Raw genomic sequence first — 23,600 nt, forward strand, 5'->3', positions numbered from 1 at the left:
AAATGTATTCGTGTTCGGTACCATCGACACGAGGTATCGCGGGCGCCACTAAGTATCAGGTGTCACGTCATCATTGATCATCGTTGTGTAAGAAATTAAGAGCGTTGTCGAAGTAGCTTCCGGTCCTTTGAATCAGTCCCACAGTCAAGTCTACATTGAATACGAAAAATAAAAACATGCAATTTGAAAGGATCTTCAAAATAACAACTTGTTGGTTTTTTTTTTTTTTTTTTTTTTTTTTTTGTTTCATTAGGAACTTATTTTATTTGTGATATTTTGTATAAATAATGTGTTTAAAATGTACAAAGCTATACGTTTTTATACCATATATCATATTTTTTCAGCTAAGGCATGGTCCCATAAATTAGTATGTAACTTAAGTTTTTTCCCGTTCATATAAAATTAATAGCATTTTTAGGAAACTAAATTAGAAAAATAAATTCATTTTACACTTCTCGTATGAAGTTTTCCGTTTTAATATCTGAAATTACCTCCCCTTATTGCCATGAGCTGCATGTAATTATGAGTTTTTGTAAATTCCGTAATTATGATATTATAGTTAACATTCAAATTAGGTTTCCTACAGAGAAATCGATTTATACACCATTTATTAGATTAATACCAGAGAGAGAGCATAATCATTAACAAAAAAAAACGTATTTGATAAAACAGCTTGCCCGTGGATATTTTCATATTGGTAGCCATCAAAATGCATGATTCATGTCTTCATACAGTTTTTCAGTCATAACGAAGAATATCGTAATGTTGGTTGGTAGGTATAAGGTCAATTAGATAACCCTCCCAATGACAACCAGTGCAATTTATGGACGGCATCCGCTTTATGTTATTGCGTGTGTGAAGTACATGTATGTTTTGAGAGACTACAGTACGTTGGTTTTGTGAATATTGTGTAATAATGAAACGTTTACTATATCACTGAAGCATGCCACCAGAGAAACAAATAAGGCACACAGGCAAACCAGCCGTCCGTCTCGCTTTTTGCTGGGAGCTAAGGAGGAGCAGAAACCACCACTTTTATAGAATATGGTGTGTTTCGGCCATGGGACAGAGCCCACATCGTTCCTCAGGGGGACGAACGCTCGTCAGGGGAGACATTAGGAAGAAGAGTCAATAAGGAAGAATGGAAAAAAATCATACCCCAAATAGTTGCTTTTTTCGAACAATCCGATGGGGACAGCATGTACAAGTCTAATGCCCTACAGGGTAGAGTATTACTTCAGCTGTTAAGGTAGATCAAACGACTAAAGGATAGGCTTTGGTTGACTGTATTGTAGACACTCGCCGTCAATGACCATTAAAGGCCATCTAAACCTGATGACCAATAACTCAGTACAAATCTATCCTATTTTCTGAACCTTCACATATCTAATGTTCGTTACTGCATATTCCTCATATATTTCTCCTTCGATTCATTCCATTCCTTATGATATTTATCACCACGGATGATATTTAAATATTCTTTCTATTTGTAAATCATTCGTCTACCAAAGTGGTATTTGCTTAACATGATCGTCTCAAAATTTTCTCTAGCGACTAATTCCCCAGCCCCATTCGATTAGAACGCCCCCCAGTATTTATCATACGAATTGGAGATTTCTGTGTGATATGATTAGAAATACGTAGAAGGAATCGTTTGCTGTATAAAAGTAACGTAAGATAATCAGAACATTGGGTCTATATCTTTCCTACTCTTCCACTAACAATTGTTGTTACTTATCGTTTAACAGAAATATCTTAGCTTTCCGATAACTAACAATACCATTGATATCCCTGTTCAATTCACCAGAGGCCAGGAAAGCCTGATTATAATCCGTTTGAATTTTAAATAACGCAAAATGACGATATAAAAAAGATCAAATTCCTCAAAGTAATGTTTTTAAGATAGACTTATTGCTTCCGATAGTTGCATGATGGTTTTATCTATTTCAAGTAGAAGTAAATGATAATCAAAGAATTAAAGTTAAAATGTATACATCATTCTGCCTGAAATGTTTCATGATTTAGAAACATTTTTGGAGGGTGTCCTGTTGTAAATCATGCATAAATCATGTATGTAAATGCATGTACATTGACGTCAAGATGGGCTTTTAATTGAAAAGAGGTTTAAAAATGGAAATAACATAGATGGGTCTGATGGTCTTAACGAACCAAAGCTAATTGACATTCTGACGTCTTTGCCTAAAAAAACACGTGATTAGTCTTGTTTTTCCGAACTCTTACGAGAACAGGTCATGAATTTCCGTCTGGCTTTCAGTATCACTCATAACTTCAACGGCGACCACTCTAAAATGAAGGCATGTTTACAAACATCAAGTTCATTATAACTGCATCTACAAATAATATTATGGTAATATGTGATATTTGATCTTAATCTTTTGTATATAATTGCGTAAATGATATTGAAACTTCAATGAATTCGATGACGACATTGATATTTAGAAAGGAAGGGTATCACGTATCACTTATCCCGAAATATTTACAGTTTGCACTGATATGGACTCCATAACTATGCATTCTAGTATGATCAATATCAGTGTATAATGATAGTACAACACCTGCGGCAATTCTGTTGTTACGGGGATAGCCGCTGACGTATCAATGCGGCGGGAAACGTGGAGTCATGACCAACTTTTGGTGGGAAAATATGAATGACTCGATTACAATCAGCTGTTCAATCGAATTCGTTGACGATGACGAGAGAGAAAAAATAATATTCATTTGTTTGCAAAACTATAAATATAAGGAATGTATTTTTATTTTGTTGATGTTAAGACGGAATAATGAGAATGGAGCCCGTGTAAATTTTATTTAACCCCGGCATCAAGATGGGCTTTTAATTGAAAAGAGTTTTTAAAAAATTAAAATAACATGGGTGGGTCTGATGTTCTTAACAAAATAAATCTAATTTCATTCTGACGTCTAAAAAAATCCATGTGATTTGTCTAGTTTTTCCGAACTCCTATGATAATATGTCATGAACTTTGTCTGGCGTTTGGTAACAATCATGACTTCAACGGCGACCACACTAAATGAAGGCATCATGGACATTTTAGAAACATCTACAAATGATATTTTATTCTAACCTCTTGCATATAGTTGCGTTTATAATATTGGAACTTAATGAATTCGATGACGACGTTGATATTTAGAAAGGAGGGGTAACACATATCACTTATCCCAAAGTCATGCCCTTCCTTAGATTTAAAAGTAGATCACTTCAATAACTTCCGATATGCTTATACCACTGATAAATTCTTATCATTTTTATTTAGAATTTAATACATATTTATTTCCTTACGTCAACATTTCCAAGAAATAAATTAAGTATTTGGTTGTCACACACTCTCACTTGCCTATACCAACAGTTATATGACGATTATTGCGTCTGTCTTAATGTTTTTGTCCAAACAAACTATAAATAGATTTTAATCTTTACCAGGTAAACCGCCACAATTCACCACAGCACATTATCAACCTTTTCACACAAATTAATGCGACACAAATACATAAATGCTGTACAAAACGTGCAACCTATTTTGTTAAATATCTGTCGAAGTTATCAATCACGATTCTAATTTACTTGTATTGAGCAGAGTAGGAATTGTGTAGATTTAAACAGATATATTGCTTGTTTTATCTACCTGGCCTTGGCTATGATCCCTGTTATAATCAAAGGTATATTTTGCAGGTAAATCACATCACACAACAAAGGAACGTTTTTACCAACTGTAAAAAATTCGCCAGGATTTAAATTACTTACCTTACCCATGCTGATTTAACCCTTAAATTAATCTTGATGACCATGTAGAAGACGTTTAACAAGTTTAATCACATTAAGCAATCAATCATATCTATGAACTTCGTGTTTAAAGATCTGTATATAAATTTGTGTACTGATTGACATATCAGAATGCTGATGAAGGTTTTTATGTGCTGTTTATATATATCATTGCATTGAAAATCTTTAAAACTTTTTATTATTCGATTTTATTGGAATTTCTTTTATTCTTTGATGTACTTATACCAATACCGCATCCATTGATTTCAAGATGTTATTTCTTTAAATCTCCCTTTAACCAGATATACGGTTGTGACCGTATCAACGAGCTTTACTTCATATGCATTATTCTTCAGACTCTATATAATGGCATAATTCTAATACGTTACAATTACATAAAGCAAATATAATTCAATCCTAAATCATTATATAACTTGGTGCGAAATACATTTAATGTGATTGTTTACCTTTTTCACACGTTGTGATTGATTTATATAAAGACCTATACAGTAATTGAGAACCCGAAACACATAGTTCCCACTGTTAGGGGTTCGGGATCAGGTGGTGCAGAATAGTTAACAAATACAATGGAACTGTTTAATTATTTGGCGCTTATTGGTTTCTGTTCCAATTAACTTCAAGGTACAGACCTCTCTCTAGAAGGTTATCTTGGCCGAAAACAACCTCTATGGTTTGTTTAATAGGTAGCCGATTGTTCTGTTCGCCTTTGAAGTTCTTAGGAAATGAAGTAATGGCTGCCACATCAGCTTCACTGTTACCAATACTTTGTCTTCAGATAATTCCTTGAAACTGAACAGCGACCTTTTTTTGCTGAATATGTAAACACATTGGGATATCGGAAATATATTAGTGTTGTCATGTTTTATTATCTTTTATAGCATTTTGATTCACTGTGTTCAGAATTTCAAAAACGTAGACTGTATTAGCCTTTAATATGTATGTATGCAAATTCCCTCATGAAACATACATGTAAGATGTACTGACATAACTGCAGTCGCCGAGTGGTTAAGATGTCCCGGCATATAACCATAAGCCCCCTCTCCTGCGTTGCGCAACAACAAAATGTGCACAAAAAGTCTTGCATTTGTAATTCGCTCAGGATAGCACATTCATTTGAAATAGTTCTATTTAATGTAAAAAAGAATATGTTAGTCATACCATTTAACAAAACAGTAACATAAAAACACAATGCTCAGATGAATTATCTGTGCAAGATCTATTCATTCACCAGCGCTTTGCAGTTTTTGCATTGATGTATGAATGTTGTGTGGCAATTTATAAATGTCCTTACTGCAAAGCATATTTAGAAAACGTTATATAATCCAAATTTGGCATGCAAGATAAACAAAATGCTGTGATAAAGAACAACGTAATAATGTATAACATCTTTGCATTCAACAATGTGAATCAATTAATTCGAAAATGCTATGAGAGCCCGCCAAAAAAGTCATGTTAATAAAATGAATAGAGTTTGTATACATTTGTCATTTTTAATAAGATAAGGTGTTCCGAGCAGGGAAAATGTATGTGCTGCTTTACTTTAGGAACTTGAAATAACCACCACAATCCAATATATATAACATAAAACTAATCAGATATGGCCATAATATCTTCTTCGTTTAATTTATACTAAAATGAAAATTGCTGGTTTAGCATTAAATTAAAAAGAAATTTTTATTTACGTCTGCAATTAATAATTATTGTTGGATGGGGGATGGGTTTTATATTTCATTGATGGTAATTACGATACAGTTGTTTTTTTTTTTTTTTTTTTTTTTTTTTTTTTTGCACGATTGATATTTTCACGATTTAACTTGATGTTGCTTTTGTCGTGAAAAGTTTATCCACAAAAAAAAATAAAAAATTAATGTATTATATATCCCATTATAATCAAATCGCGATATTTTAAACTCGCTAAACCTTAATTTTCTCATTCCTAGTCTGAATCGGAAAATAACTAGCTACACGTAATTTTGACAAAATGGAACTATTCCACGGAAACACATTCTTCTTTTTGTTCTGGAATGATTTAGCTTTTTAAATTTTGTTTTAAATTTGTCCTAAGTGCCACATAATCATTGATCTTAAGAATGTGCTTGCACAAGTAGATTGTTACAATCTTCCAGAGTGTCACATCTCGCTAGATTACATGACTTGCGTTAACATTAAGATGGTGTTGTTTGACATTGAAAGGTGCTGTGTTGAATGATCCGAACTGTGTAAGCACTATAAAACTAATACTGTTCCCGTCCTCGTCCTATTGTGAACGTCCTACTGGACTTTGCTAATACTATAAAGCAATTAGACCTTTCAGAGTACCACGTTTAGCTTGCATTTCTGAACTATTAAGTCAAAATTGGTATACCTTAAGCTCTTTGACTTGAGAGGGTTCCAGTAAACCATGTTTTTTCGCGTGCTATTTCGCAATGTTCGTTATAGGAAATCGCGAAGATAAATCACCACGAAACTGTATCAAGCACAAGCGCTGAGTATAAGATAAGGTATGAGGACGTGAAATCAAGCTAACTACAGTAATTAGATTCCAGTGTAAAATGTTAAGCCGGAATATCGGATGGCTGTGGTAGCATCACGCAAGTCCTTATTCCTTTCCTTTGCATCAAGTCTTGCCGGTGGCTGTTTAAATTGCGAACTTGTGTACTTGACTACAATGACATTTTTTGTCCGCAATCTTATTTATTCTTATTCCAAATCAGAAAAGGCCTTGAGGTGATGTTCTGCATTATGATTAATTATAATCCAACAAGAGTACTGTAGTGATACAATAATACGAGTATAATAACCCATTCTGGTCTATCAGAGTTACCTCCCTTTCTGAAACAAAGGGAGGTAACTCTGAAAGATCGGAACGATAATAACCCATATACGTATTTAGATCCATACTGGTATTTCTATACAGTTCATTCTCCAGTGACAAATGCGTCTGTTATTGTGTACCTGCATATTACCAGTATTTGTCGGCTGACAGGCAATACAGACGGATTTGGTTTTGTAATGGGGTTTTAAGTATAACCTTATCTGGAACTCAACGTTAAGACTAATGTGTAGTCGCAGAAAGTAAACGTTAGGTGTATCATTACACATTGGTATTCTAATGAGTATTATTACGTAGCTTTGTTTAGCCACACGTGAAGTCTGTATCATTGCCCTGAAATCTATGACCCGATACTCTCCCATCATTCGTTCCGATCACGGTTGGCAATAGAGTAAACAGTAATGTTCATTACACCACTCCAAAAGGAATACAACACCGATAGTTACAAAGACGTTCTCTAATTATCGTAATAGGGTTTAATTTGGTGTTTGTCGGTTAGTATTTATTGTTAGCACGAAAGTTACTCATGTACACTGATTAACATCAACTTTATTTCCCGAGTGATATGTATAAAAAGAATACCCGGTCTTTCGCAGCCGAAGTGATTTCGAAGTAAATTCCCTAGAAAGGCTTTCCATTAAGTCACCATAAGGGAGCAATGACTTTTGCCTTCTACATTATTGGCGAGACTTGGGAAAGACCAGAAATACCTATACCGTGTGGTTAATTCAAAGCGATTTTTACAACAAGGTAGTATAAGGGTGATTCAATTAAGAACAACAGTTAGTACCATTATGGATGTCCTTGTCGAATTGTGCATGTGATGGAATTTACAATGCTTATTCACATTGTTCTATTACACTTCACTCAAATATTTTTTTCGGTTAAATGAATGTCTCATGGAATTTATATATATTTCAGGCAACCAGGCTAATTTCCGTTGTCAAGCTGAGAGAAGTGTGACGTCATTTATCGTTCGGACCTATCGGAGATGCTGTTATACGTTACTTTGGCTTTCATTGGTGTATTTCTATTGTGCGTTCCGCTCAAGGTCACTTCCGGTAAGTCACACACTTTTTTGTCAAATGGCTTTGAAAAATTTCCGAGATCACTTTTAACATTCAGTTAACGCTTCAGGAAAGCATAAACACATGAATGACTCTGATCTTAACTAGCGAAATCTTCCCTTTGGGGAACCGTATGCATTAAGTTAATTTTGAACAAAATATCGATTAAAATGTTGTAACATCATTGAAAACAACTTAAAGATATCCTATTTAGATTGCCCCCTGTGTTGTTTGTGATAAGATAGTTATCGGGGTCAATTTGTGCTGCTAACAAAATAAAAGCATTACAACATAGAAGCTGGTCCATTTCCTCATAGACATTTAACAAGGGGCACAACGCCAAAAAAATCATTAAAGGCTCCGGAAACACACAACATATACAGTGTGTATGTTAGTATTTCCTGGTGCTTGATCAGTCGTGTTGTTTTTATCATATGATTTTCGAAAATAGTTTTTTTTTTCAACAATTAAAAAGACTTTTTTTCATGATAATTTAAATAAATTTCACTACTGTTTAAAATGATTGTCTTTAAAATCCAATCACTAAAATTATTTTTCATTTTTAAAATCAATATGATTGAAAGCGTCTAAACAAGACAAGAGTGAAAAGTAATCAACAACCCATGAACCATTGTTTAAAGTACATGCATTCAACCAAATGCTTTCTTCATTTATATTTCCTTTGTGGATGATTATTTCTCACATAGCTAGCCATATAAGATAGAGTTGTCCCATGAAAGACAGCTATGTAAGATAAATCTATCTTACATAGCTGTGACGTCACAATTGCCGAACAATCAGATGACGTATTATCAGCCATAGTTGACGTCATTTTTCTTCTATTTCGATTGATTTGCGGGATTTATTTACCATTTCATTTGTTTAATTTGCATTTCAAACCGTTTCACCTAAGATTTCTTGTTTATATTTATTAATATAAACCAAACTTTGATGAGCTCTTTCGATTGGCGTTCTTATTTTTAAAATCGATCAATTATTTAAGAAGTTAAGATTTTGTCACAAAATGGCTGCCTCACCTTTCGTGCAAGTAACTCGACAAGCAATGTGAGAAAATAACTCTTTCATATGTAAATTATGTAGGATAGAATTATTCCACCCTCGGGTACAGAATTTTTGGTCAGAAACCTCGGCAAGCCTCGGTTCTGACCCAAAATTCTGTACCCTCGGGTGGAATAGTTCTATCCTACATATGTACATATGAAAGAGTCATATTCTTTTAAAACTAACATAGTATATAAATGAAGACAATAAATGCATTATTTATAGTGTAAAGCTGCAATCTTATGATTACGTGATATTATAATAAAACATGCGAAACAACAATAGTTTTACTTAAAACACATTAAGACGTTAGTAGATTAAAAAAATATGATCACTAGAAAGCTGCGTTTTTTATGATGGAAAGGACCAATATCGGCTCAATATGGAAATTATAGTTCGCTCCATATAGGGCAAAAATTTAATATGGTTTTGACAAGATAACAAATAGTAATTTTTAAATTGAATGTCTGAAAAATATAGTCCAGGTTATATGAACATAAATGTAAAACAAAAACAAAATAAAACAAGAGGCCCATGGGCCTTAACGGTCACCTGATTTCAGATACAGAATGAAACAAAGACATGCATATAAACACTATATATTGGCCCATCAGGCCCTTGAAGTCAGTCAGTGATTTTATAAATTTGACTTTTTAATCTATGAAGATTATGTGAATTCAGAAGAAAGATTTTTGAAATGTTATCCATTTTGACCCCTTTTGGCCCCGCCCCTCTGGTCCCTGGGGGTCGGCCAAGACCAATATGGATATGATGTTAAAATGCTATCTCAGGCTAATAATTCTAACCCAGATTGACTAATTTCCTATGAAAAATAGGCAAATAATGTTCATAAATGTGTTTTTCCTTTAAAAACTATAGTAAATTTGACCCCCTCCCCAGGGGAAAATCTGAGACCCCAGGGTCATATAATTCACAATTTTTGTAAAGGACTTTAAGACCTTTCCATCTATACAGAGTATTTGATTCAACCAGTTCCAGTATTTCAGAAGAAGATTTTTAAAGTTTTAGCCTATTTGACCCGTTTTGGCCCCATCCCTAAGGCCGCTGGGGATCAGTCATGGAAAATTTGTTGATAAGATTCAATGGCCATCACATAGGGATAATTCTGACAACAATTGACTAATTTCCTATTTTAATGACTAAATAATGTTCATAAATGTGTTTTTCCTATATAAACTAAAGTAAACTTAACCCCCTCCCCAGGGGGAAACATGAGACCCAAGGGTCATATAATTCACAATTTTCATAAAACACCTTAAGACCTGTCCATCTATGAAGAGTATTAGATTCTACCATTTCCAGTATTTAAGAAGAAGATTTTTAAAGTTTGAGCCTATTTGCCCCTTTTGGCCCCACCCCTCTGCGCCGAGGGGGTTGACCAGGACCAATATAGATATATGATAATAAAATGTTATCTCAGGCTAATAATTCTAAACAAGTTTCACACATTTTCTATGAAAATTGAGCAAAATATGCTCATAAATGTGTTTTCCCTATATAAACTATAGTAAACTTGACCCCCTCCCCAGGGGGAAACGTGAGACCCCAGGGTCATATAATTCACAATTTTCATAAAACACCTTAAGACCTGTCCATCTATGAAGAGTATGTGATTCTACCATTTCCAGTATTTAAGAAGAAGATTTTTAAAGTTTGAGCCTATTTGACCCCTTTTGACCCCGCCCCTAAGGCCCCTGGGGGTCAGTCATGGAAAACTGGTTAATAGGATTCAATAGCCATCTCATACTGATAATTCTGACAATATTTGACTCATTTCCTATTACAAATGATCAAATAATACTCAAAAATGTGTTTTCCCTATATAAACTATAGTAAACTTAACCCCCTCCCCAGGGGGAAACCTGAGACCCCAGGGTCATATAATTCACAATTTTTGTAAAGGACCTTAGGACCTTTCTATCTATGAAGAGTATTTAATTCCATCACATCTGTGAGTGGAGAAGAAGATTTTTGAAATTTTAGTCAATTTTACCCCTTTTGGCCCCTCCCATAGCTCCCTGGGGGGTGAGGATCATATAATTCACAATTTTGATTGGCCTTATGCCTTAGAAGGTTTGTGCAAAATTTCATTGAAATTGCTTCAGCAGTTTTGGAGAAGAAGTTGAAAATGTAAATTGTTTACGGACATACGACGGACGACGCACGACGCACGACGCACGACGGACGACGGACGACGACGGACAAAAGGCGATTAGAATAGGTCACTTGAGACATTCGTGTAAGAAAAATAAAAAAAAAACAAAAAAATAAAAAAAACTTGGCGATTCTTAGAAGAATAGATCTGACCTTGCGTAATAAAGGTCATTATGGCGCATGAATATTATACGGCTGCATCAAAAGAGAAAGTGAATCGAAACAGAATTTTGAGGGGAAATCAATCCAAACTACTACTTAAAGTATCCTGTGTTACATTGGGCGTGTTGTCTGTGACAGGCTGACTACTGATATGTCCATCAAGCCGGACCTCATCGACAACTACATCGCCAAACAAGACATCTGATACAAAGAAAGCAATCGACATTATATTGATAAAGTGCTAGTGCGTCAGAGAAAGAGCCTGCATTAAAAACAACAGCCAGAACGTCTATTCTAGTCTTCCGTCTCCTCCTAAACAATGTTAGAGCTCGTTTTGGTATCAGAAATGCTTAATCACCGTAGCGACCTGTTTATCAAGCTTCTTTTGTTTTGGAGTCGAGTTCGATATCGCTGTCCCAGGGGAACAATGTTACGGTCAGTAAACAATAGATAGTGCAATGAGACTGGTTTTATTGAAATGCGTTCAAAACGGTCATTGAGTTCCCATCAAATATTTTAAGGTCAGGAGCACAAATGGAGCCCAAGATTGATTGTTTATATATTTCAGTTGTTTATTAGTCATCAGACGCATCATAATTATTGTTATTTCATTATCTTTTTGATAGATATGCTGCCTAAAATGTCTTGACTTGCTAGATAACCAATGCCGCGTGTATCGACCAATACTTCGAGGCGAAGTAATCATTATATAATTATTGTTAGGATTTTCCAAATATTTTAGAATGAATATGATGAGGGTATATTTCATTCGTATGATTTTGTAAACAATAATAATCATAATAAACATTTTTCATGTCCTAAATCGCTGTCCATCTCTTAATTGGATACTCAACATCTATCGTTCATGATGAGTGATGGAAACTTTATTTTACTACGTTAAATAACATCTGCTGGTTCTGTATTCTACAGTTTGTTCCTTTAATTATGATCTCCATGCCATCGGTCGGAGGAGAAATTAATCTAATGTGGTTTGAGATAAAATTTGATACTCGAAGTCTGGATTTCATAGAGAAAACACCTTTTCTTTTTTTATATTCCTGAAAGAATATCAATATATTTTCGTCGCCAACAGATCCTACTCATGTAGTGCAAGTACCAGTTTTATTACAATTTTTATAATTAGTGCAATAGGATTGTTTGTTTGTTTGATTGATTAATTTACGTCCTATTAAAAGCTAGGGTCAAGTAAGGAAGGCCTCCAATGCATACCGCGTGTAGCGTGTGTGTAGTACGAGATGCGTGTCTTGGAAGACTGCGATATGTTCGTGTTGTGTCATCTTGAATAGTGGAACTCTTCCCCTTTTTATAGTGCTTTATCACTAAAGCAAGACACCAAGTAGCATACCCAAGCCGGTTACGTTATGATGACAACGGGCGAACCAGTCGTCCTCCTCGTCGTCTAAGCGCTAAGCAGGAGCAGAAACAACCACTTTTATAGACTTTCGTGTGTCCCGGCCAGGGGACAGAATCTAGAGCCTTCCTCACAGGGGCGAGCGCTCAAACAACGGTCAAAAGTGAGGTGGTGTTAGGGAGACGTTAGTAAGAATAAAGTAAGTTAGCAAGAAAGAACGTATAAGATCCTAAATTTAGTCGCCTTCTACGATCATGCAATATGGGTGTAGGTACAGCGCAATGAGAAAAGCATACACTTTTTTTCGACTTTCTATATGTAGTAATGTTAATATGACACTTTACCATGCGTCTCTATCCGACATAAAACAGTGCAACAGTTTAGTAGAAGGGCTGCGATGGCCGAGTGGGTAAAAAATCACGACATATTACCACAAGCCCTTCACCTCTTGGTCTCGAGATTAAATGTTATGTAAGGCAGTGGTCAGGTATTAAACGCAGGTCGGCAGTTTTTCTCCGGGTATTCCAGCTTTTATCCACTTTCAAATTCAAGCACGTCATTAAAGTATTGACATTGGTTATAAATATGAAGTTACACTAACCAAATCACACGAAATAGTAGTTATATGACAATAAAGTCGAAACTTTGAAATATGTCTACACTTTAACATGGCCAACAATTTGTAAAACACCGTTTTCTTTTAAACATCTATTGATTGTTTTTTTTTTTTAATTTTAACGTCCTATTAACAGCCTGGGTCATGTAAGGACGGCCTCCCATGTATGCAGTGTGTGAAGTGTGAGGTGCGTGTTTTGGGAGACTGCGGTATGTTCGTGCTGTGTCTTCTTGTATATTGTATATTCTTGTCACATTATACTGACAACGGGCGAGCCAGTCGTCCCACTCTATGTATGCTTAGCGCCAAGAAGGAACAGAAACTACCACTTTTATAGACTTTGGTTTGTCTCGGCCAGGGAAAAGTACCCAGAGCCTTCCTCACAGTGGCGAACGCTCAACTCAATGCCAAATGTGAGGCAGTGCCAAGGGAGGCATTAGGTAAGATAAAGTCAGTTAGAAAGAAGAGAAAAGATTAGATTCTAAATTTAGTCGCCTTTTACGGTAATGCAATAGGGGCAGCAGGTACAATTCGAGTGTTTAAATTATCTTATTATTGTGTAACCTGTCCAAACTGATCATTGTTGAATCCGGAACCCTGTCTATTATGGCGTAATATTGTATTTTTCCCCTTTTTTAACATGTAAACAGCGATATAACATAAGCCCACACTTAGTCTGGTCAGACTATTTTTCTCTGTAATAACTTTATAATAAAAATTACGGAAACGTCAATACACTTCCGGGTAGTCTATAATATGAGTTTGCTTCAAAAAAGGTAAGGACAATATCACTAAGGAAACATTCCAATATAAAGACATTTCTAGACGCTTAACAGTCGTAAATCAGTAAAAAAAATAAGATGTAAGACCTAATATAGATTTTTCTTTTGTATTTTTTAGAAGAACATTCATCACATGGTATATCGCATGGTTTGTTTTGATTGGTTAAATGTCTTGTTTCATAACAGTCCACAGTCATGTACGGACCTACTGATATATAGGTGGAGGAAAGCCGGAGTGCCCGGAGACAAAACACACAGGTACATGGCAACTCGCTATATGGAATTCTAACAACAGACAAAGATTGCTAGTTAGGTCGTCTTTTTCTCAAAAAATTATTTTGTTTAACATGAGCATTAACCACTCGACTATCACGGCCCAATATTCCGGTAAAAATTTTAAAATTCTGAAACATGAATAAGGAAACATCTTTCTTTAAAAAAAAACAGGCATTATAATGTGCTTAACATGCTTATTAAACAAAACTGCTATTATCCCGCCAAATATTTTAATATCATTCACTCACTGAACAAGTGTTTACCTTGTCAGAGAGTTGTTTTCTGCCATTCAAAGCGACCCAATGATCCTGATATAATGGGGAAACTGTGCGTTATATATCAGCACATTTGAACTGTCTTGTAAATGGCTGGCAATATAAAAACTATTTGAAGATCAAGTGTTGGGGAACAAGCATGTCTGTTTCAGTCTGTATCTTCAAGATGTTGTCGATGTTGCGCTTTTGAATAATTTAGATGTATCAATGACAACTGTCAGAGATGAATTAGTCATAGAAATGTTCATTTATTCTTGCTGCACATGCATCTTCTAAACCGAACCAATTAGTAGCTTCTCTTGTAATGTAATAGAATTCTTAAGTATTCTTCTTAATAAAATGGGGTTTAAGATGAAGTCGAAAGCTGTAGACTTTTTGTAATATGCTAGGACTACAAAAACTATTCCAAAGGTATTTTTGAACCATTGAAATGAATATCACTGAATTATGCACTTCACATTGAGACTTGTGCATTGAGAGAAAGTCAAATACATCCACTTGGAGTCAATTACATTGACAAGGCAATGCTGGAGATGACGAGATTAGAGTTGGTAAGATTTCGTCACCATTGTCGGAGTGGTATAGATTTTGGCTTCATGTTAGCTCTAATGTTTCACTACAAGTTCTTGAGCATCCTATAAAAATTTTAAAAATGCATTGAATAAAAGTTGCCTTTGTGGATATGATTTAATTTCATTTATTAATTCGATCTCATCATTTTCTCGATTTCGAGCTTCATAAAAAAGAAATATAACAATAGAATGGCATTAGATAACGTCCAACACGACTTCATTGGTCAAAGGACTGTCGTGTTTGGATTGCAAAGACAAGCCATGGGTTTCGGAGATAATCCATCGATCCAGATTGCACCTTTTAAGCTTCTCTTTCATAGTTATGACTTAAATAGTGAGCATTAGATCGGTAAAATGTTTTTTCGGAGGAAATGGGGGCCCCCTTTTGAGATTTTGTAATACAACCATAATATTACACATGCCGTTTTACTAAAACACTCTATACCATCATGGTGCATTAAATCTATAGATATAGTGTAAAACATTATGTATGACACTGGAAAATCTCAAATTCAATGCTGGCTCTATGATATATTTCAGATTCTCACTATCTTGTTTGTATCACGACATAAAACGCCTAAATAAGATGTGAATCATTGATAACATGCAGTTTCTACATCACGTGTAAATGTTATGTTTACATTAGCAGGTGGTCTGTACCATCTGCAGGTACGTGCATTAAAACAAAGATAAAACTATCAGATCAGGGCCAAACGAATGGGTTTTTTTTAAGTTGGGTTCCAGCGTTATTATTTTACCAGTCTTTAACTGTTATTTATCTTATTTAGGGCTCGAAATCATTCTGAAAAAAAGAGTGGTTTTTTTTTCTGAATTACTTTTGTATTAACGGAAAGGTTACACAACCCCTAAGAATAATAAAAAAGGGAAAATGTTGTGGTGAATTCAAATTGGGCAGAAATACGCGGGAATTTATGTTTAAATAAATAGTACAATGTAGTTCATAATATCACTTTTTCATCAGATTTAGTGACGTCATTATTGTTTTAAAACGAAACAAGGAGTGTTGAGCTATCCATCAATGTAAGGAACATCGAAAGTACAGTGACATAAACATAATTGTACAGAGAACGTCAACACCTGCAGCCACTTCAATACTGCGGTAATGTTCCAAAATCAAACATATTGTATATTACTTACACGTGCAGGATATGTACTTGTTTTGATTTGAACAGTTCCGATATACACGTTACATGTTCTTTTAATACAAAATGGATGCTATCGAAAGTAATAAATAGCTCTGACTAACATTCGGGAATATTTGGAAATTTATTTACACATTCAAAACTGATAACGATTGTTGAATGCACAAAGTTAAGACTGCAATATACGTGCAATTTTGTAATTGCCTAAACGACATGAATGGGTTTGTATTGTAAATGCTGTAAACGACTCCCGCCAATAAACCAATTGTTTTTCAGCCATCTTGGTGTCGATTCGTACATTACTAAGAGTTCAGACTGCATCGTACACATATTTTATCTATAGCTCAATGGGGAGCCTTAACGAATATGCTGAAGTGAAATGGGAAACAACTACATGTATTAGAATTGTTTACAAAATGTGTCTTTTATATATCACTGAAAATCTCGGTCCTTTATTGCCGTGTACTAGGAAGATCGAGGTTCGACCATTCGACAGCACTTGGTATTGACATACACAGACTAGATAAATGACCAAGCAGTTCTGCATCATTTTCTTTATTCCATGTTGTATGACACCTTAAACCATCACTGTACTGCCATATTTGACCATATCATCTTTAGTTCAGTCGTACGGATCTGAATATCAAATTATACCTTGGTCAGAGTCGGTTGTCCCTGAAACTGGACATTTTTGTGCACGAGTCACGTCGGGTGAGAAAAAGAACCATTTATCAAACAATTCACTAATCCGGATAAAACAGGGAATATATTTGGCTCAGAATATTAGACTGTTCGAGAGACTCCCACTTCCGGTTTCGTTTCCACCTAACTGACGCTAATTTCCGGTTTAATGATTCCGGTGGTCGTGATCGCGGGTTAGATGTCATGTTGTTTGATATCATTATATCGTACGACCATTAACCACGTTACAATCGTCCATTGGTCAATATCTCACTTCAGCAAATGGCGTCGACGATACCACGGTGCCTTCTGGTCTGCCCTTGGAGGCCACGTTCATACCTTAACAATATCAATCGTTAAGCTGTGAACGTTCATAAAGAACAATTTAGGCTTGTATGTCTACATATGGAGTGTTAACGGGTTACTGGGGATAGTAATCCGTCTGACATTACATAAGCTAGGTCCCGGGGAAGCTTGATTCGCGTATGTTTAATGATGTGTTAACTTTATACTCATAAGAGTACATGCACCTTGCATAACATACACGCAACACACCGCATACATGGGAGGCCGTCCTTACATGACCATAGCTGTTAATAGGACGTTAATTAATCAAACAAACAAACATAATCATATTCAGTACTTTATTTCGTATGTGCATTATTGAATTTGCTTGATATACGCCTACATTTATCATTATTATGACATAAAGATATGTGAATCATCGATCCGTGATTTTTAGAAATGTTGCATGCCTTTTTCGCCTCGTTATTGGAATGTAAAGGTCATGTGCGTAAACACCTGTTACTTCATTGTTATGTTGTATGACAATATAACATAAGGCATTGCAGCTTAAGCTCTTAGAACCCTGATATGATACTAAATTGACCTTTAACATAAAACTTTCAGTTTATTGTGTAGAAGAATTAATCCGACGGTTTATGGTTTTTTATCAACTTGAATCAGACATAAAGCACTTTGATCATTTGTAAGAGCGCAGTTTAGGCCCAGAGACCAAACACTGACACTGTAGCTTGTTTAAGACTCCCACTGGGTTTAATGGAATGCCATTAGTTTGACCTATGCCTTATGTTAAAATAATTCCGCAGTTATCACGTAAAGTAACATAGTAAAGTACTATAACTGACCTTTCAGTATGATTTTTCGAATAATAATATAAGATGCCATTGAAATAAATGAAATGACACATTATGTAACTGTCTAAATTATTCTGTACTTTAAAGATGCTCCACCGCCGACAGAGCATAAATGATATTCATCATATGAACAATAATTGGTGTTTAATCGTGTATATATATGCCTAATTAACACAAAAACTAACATGAAATAATTTGTTTTGCCTTTGGTGCATGCGTAATCATTACTTCATTCTATATAAGATATAGTGCCACGGAATTTTTTCGGGATGCAATTAATTATTTTTCATATTTTTAACTTGAAGTAAAATTAGAAGCTCAAACTTTTCAATGGTGGTAATGGTGTAAAGTAAGTAACTTTTTTAACTGAAGAAAAATACAAAATCGTCTGCTCCTGTTTTTGATAGTGTAAAAATAACATTTGTCAGCGGTGGAGCATCTTTAACTGTTAGCACCGCGGCATATAAACAATTATCATAGTTTACATATGAGCATTCACTATAATTGTTTGCTGGAATCAAGAATGAAGTTATTATTACAACTCTCCAGAAAAGCGAATAGTTCACCATGGCTATATTGCTTTAAATAAAAAATAAAATCTCTTTTTGTTTACGGCGATAGGATTGTAGCTGCTGCCCCTATTGCATGATTATAAAAGGCGACTAAATTTAAGTTATTATTTTTTCTCTTCTTCCTAAAAGGATTTCTCCGTTTCAGTATGATGTGACCGGGTGGGATGCGTTACTTGGTGTCTTCGATGGCATGCTTCAGTGGGATAACACTATAAAAATAGCAAGAATTCCTCTATTACAAGAAGATACAACACGAATATATCGCAATTAAAGAGGAACCACGTACTTCACACACCACAATTGGTCCTAACTGTATCATACAATTAAGCACACAATCAAACTAGTTTTAAGACTAAAACTCATCATTCGTAAATTATAATCACTATTGGTATTGCATTTGATTTTTTATCATGATTCATATGTATTTGTTTATTCGAACATAAATATAACTTAGACCCGTTGAAATAAACTTTCAAGGATGACCAGGGTGAGTGAAACCCTTTCCATCAACGTCATAGAAGCAATGTGAACCAGTGTACATACATCAGCCAATTGAATTAGAGCTTAACTCCTTTTATGTATTCCTAAAAATAAAATATGAAGATGATATATTCTAATAAGTCCAGCAATGGTTTTGTAATATATCTTAGCACTCGGTTGTCTAGTGCAGCCCTTATATGACACTTGTGTGCAGCCACATAAATAAAATATTACCATAAAGCGTATCGGCGATGATTAAGGGTACTTGTCTGTTCGTCAATCGTCCTCTATATGAAGAGGATGGGTTCATCAATAGCTTACTAAACCACTGTAGAGAGAGCTGAAAATTTCGTTAACGCCAGCTTTACTGCAAAGTAGTTTGTCACATCATCAAAATGGGGATACATTTAAATAAAGAGCTCCATATTACCATAGTTTTACACTTTGGGTTACAATGCAGTGTACATGAAACAAACTACATTTGTGCTTGTTGTCAAGGCAACAGAGCCAAACTGGAACTTTACAATTCCAAGTCATGAAGTGAGAATTTATTGCACAAACCCAAATCAATATTTCGACGCATTTCAATAACTCATATTCAAGTGTCCTTTTATATTCAAATTAAGATTTAATTCTAAATAATTCATTCGCCATTGCAATTTAATAAGGCTTTATGGTAGAATAAGGAATATTTCACTTTAATTACCATACGTGTATCGTTATCTCTGTCCCACTTTGTTAATTATCTAATTGTCCGGATTCTGAGTAACCCACTGGTATTTATGGTACCGATACCATGTTGTTGTCTGTTACTAACCTTTAATGAACCAATCTGGAATTAAAGGTTACTAACAGATTCTGCTCGCGCGTCATTGCCTTCTCTCATCTTACTTCCGAGTGTATTTTAGACACTGCGTTCGTGCGTAAGCAATTGACGTTTTCCAATCTTTTTCACAGCAGGTCATTCAAGATTCAAAAATATATCAATTACATGCTCATTAAAACTATAGTACCGATTTCTTCAATACTTTTTCTTGAGGATTTTGTATGATTAAATTGCACATGCCTGTTACACTAACAATCCATCGATTGATACCGTTGAATAATAATTTTACTGTTTATGGAAGTAATACTTTCATAATTCATCCGTGATTACGTATTAAATTAAAACGCCAAATCAAACGTGCGTGAAACAAAGAATGGATTCTACCAGCTTTAACAACACACTAGGGATAGTGCAAGTCTTGGGTAACATGGTCATATCATTGTGTTTATGGAGAGTCTCTAATGTAATCTGGTTATAAGTAAGATACTGGTTTATTGCCCACATGATTCAGTCTTTCGCTAGATTTTGTCTCACCGACTGAAGCCAGTATTTTGTCGGCGTAATCAGCAGAGTATCACGTGGGTGCACTTAGCCAATGACAGCACTGTATTTCTCCTACTAACTTTTTGGCGGCTTCAAAAATTCGATAACTGTTTCAAATTATGTTCGCGGAGGTAAACTGTTGTGGCTACGGTGACTGGATTTAATTATCCTCCAACTTAACTAAGGAGGAAAAAATTTCTACGAATTTACCTTGATCGCGAACGTTGCGAAAGCAAATCGCACGCGAAAAAACATTTGTCTGCAGTGAAATGTGAATTAAACACAATATAAATCTTGTTGTGTAAAATGAATTATCGTAGAAATACAGGTTGTAATTTAAGTTAATGTAGCGAACAAAAATAAGTTTAACATTATAAAACAAAGGTTACTGACTATTCCAAAAATAGCTGATCCTATCGTAATGCTTTCCTTCAGTAACTACCTCCGTACCAGTGATTTGATATAGGAGTCGTGCTCTCGGATAACCTCGTATACTGGTTATGATCAAACACGTTGTCGACAAATTTTTCCTTTTTGTTTGTTCACATAAAGCAATGCTTTAAAGCCACTACCTTGACGTCTTTTTCCTTACACGCATTTAAAAATAACTTCAACGACCACACTTTTTTAATCGATGGCTTTATAACACCGTTGGTGTCTTCTAAAATTTCATGTTGAATATGTAACATAAAAAATTATGTTGTCGTCATGGTAACGCCAAGCTAACATTGCATTATAACATTGATGACCCTGACAACATGAATAATTATGTTCTCGTCATGGTAACGCCAAGCTAACATTGATGACCCTGACAACATGAATAATTATGTTCTCGTCATGGTAACGCCAAGCTAACATTGATGACCCTGACAACATGAATAATTATGTTGTCGTCATGGTAACACCAAGCTAACAATACTCTATAACATTGAAGTCCCTGACAACGTGACATGATACTCTATAACATTGAAGTCCCTGACAACGTGACATGTATGATTACGTTATTGTCATGGTAACGCTAAGCTAACAATGCATTGTAACATCGATGTCCCTGACGGCTGTTCTTGCTGACATTTCGTTGATATAAACGATCCAACAGCAACATTCTGGCTGGCAAATAGCGCGTGCATGATCAGATTATATGTTATGCACATCGTGCATGTTTTATTATATGATGAAAGCCTCACGTGTATTTTAAAGGTTAAAATGTCTTCACTGGATGATATTTTCTTGCTTTTTAAAAATACTGCTTTATGGCAAGCGTTACATCGCAGCAGCTGTGCATTACAAACGCAAGCATAATATTTCAATGCCATGCAGCATTAGGGTTATCAAGGTTCATAACTTCTCTTTTAAAAGCTTCTACATCTTCGATCATTACAAGTATCAATACATCAGTCTCGACGAAACGAATACCATGTCATTGTCTTATAAACCATAACATTACGAGCGAATCTTTAAAATAAAGCTTAGATTATCATGTGGAACATGTTTTTGTCACGGTGACTGAATTCCATAGTAAAAACATATGATTCTAGTGTACCTATAGTTCATTAAACATAGAGCGCGCCATTCCCCATCCCATTGATTACATACAGAATTTAGTTATTGGGTTTTGTGTTTTATCAGAAAATATACAGAGAACGCAAATTTGTGAAAGGATTTTTAATTCCAAAAGGAATCTCTTGCTGGGCAAACTTTGAAGCTAAATACAAAATGAAGCAAAATCATGTATCTACGCCGTCGAATAAGACAGAGCTAAAAATAAATAAAATAGTGATACAATACAACAAATGATGAAAAATAAAATTATCTGAGCACAGACATTCACTCACCAAGCTTTCCGATTCGCCATGACATAGTCTAGGGTGGATATAACGAATGTGATTGTAACCCCTGGAGTATCGAGACTGACATTGAATTTGTTGACTATAAATCACTTTATAGATAACATGGTATCATATACTGATTCGCCCCTGTGAGGAAGGCTCTGGGTTCTGTCCCCTGGCCGAGACACACCAAAGTCTATAAAAGTGGTAGTTTCTGCTCCTGCTTAGCGCTCAGCAAACGGGGAGTGGGACGACTGGTTCGCCCGTTGTCAGTATAATGTGACCGGGTGGGGTGTGTTGCTTGGTGTCTTCGGCGGCATGCTTCAGTGATATAGCACTATAAAAAGGGCAATAGTTCCACTATACAAGAAGACATAACATGAATTTACCGCAGTCTCCCAAAACACGCACCTCGCACAACATACATGCAACACACCGCATACATGGGAGGCCGTCCTTACATGACCATAGCTGTTAGTAGGACGTTAATTAATCAAACAAACAAACAAACAAACATATACTGATTAAGTCAAGTACACGTGTAGTATCACGTAAAAATTAAATATACCGAGTATAGTGTATCTTGTCTAAACCAGACGCCACTGGGAACATCATATTTGGCATATATAGCCAGGCTTCCAGATCATAGTTTTTTTTATTATAATAGGTTAAGAAGGAAAATGCTATCCAATTAGGTAGGAACAAACAGGGATCCAGACTGGTTTTGACAAGCTATACTCAATGAAGATATTAAATCATATGTGTGCTCTCTGATCAAAAAGAGTTACTTCCTTTCGTTTTCTGGTAGATCGGAATCACCCTACGTGACAGATATAGTATCATATAGAACCTTGATGTCTTGTTTTAGAATACCAGATTTGTATCAACAAGAGCACCCCTGTGATGACAGATGAACAGCGGCTATATACTGTCCTGATGAAAGACTACGATCGGAACACTCGCCCTGTATTTAACGCCTCACACCCCGTTAATGTTTCTGTCGGTATCACCTTAACACAGATATTTGATGTGGTAAGTCTATCAAAACTGTCTCAGTTGCCATATATACAACTGCAATTTATTTCAAGTAATATGACTGTCATATTGAATTTCTAATTTGACCCTTATGTAAAATTTACTTACGATGTGTAGTAGTCTTCGATTTACCCGATGATACCTTGTATCATCGAGCATGCTTAGAAAACCTCAACGAAATAAATGTTTTACATTTATAATTTGAAGAAGATCAGGACGTATTGTTACATATCTTGCCTCTCATTGGTTGACAGAATCGGTAAAGTACACTATGATTCAGTTGGCTAAATGTTTTTGCTTGA

The 23,600-nt window shown here is 35.3% G+C and overlaps 1 protein-coding gene across 3 annotated transcripts in view; it reads left to right on the plus strand.

Annotated features, from left to right (window-relative positions):
* Positions 1-23,600, plus strand: part of LOC138333303 (neuronal acetylcholine receptor subunit alpha-9-like) — a 66,807-nt gene that overhangs the window by 35,496 nt on the left and 7,711 nt on the right. For 2 of the 3 annotated variants that reach the window (XM_069281594.1, XM_069281593.1), the window contains exons 2-3: positions 7,575-7,714; positions 23,132-23,295. In XM_069281594.1, the coding sequence (XP_069137695.1) occupies positions 7,645-7,714; positions 23,132-23,295 (234 nt within the window). In that variant the 5' untranslated portion in view covers positions 7,575-7,644. Of the gene's footprint in view, positions 1-7,574; positions 7,715-14,075; positions 14,148-23,131; positions 23,296-23,600 lie in introns of those variants that run through there. The other variant, XM_069281595.1, reaches the window with a different exon arrangement.

Source organism: Argopecten irradians, chromosome 10 (assembly GCF_041381155.1).
Source record: "Argopecten irradians isolate NY chromosome 10, Ai_NY, whole genome shotgun sequence".
Lineage (NCBI taxonomy): Eukaryota > Metazoa > Mollusca > Bivalvia > Pectinida > Pectinidae > Argopecten > Argopecten irradians.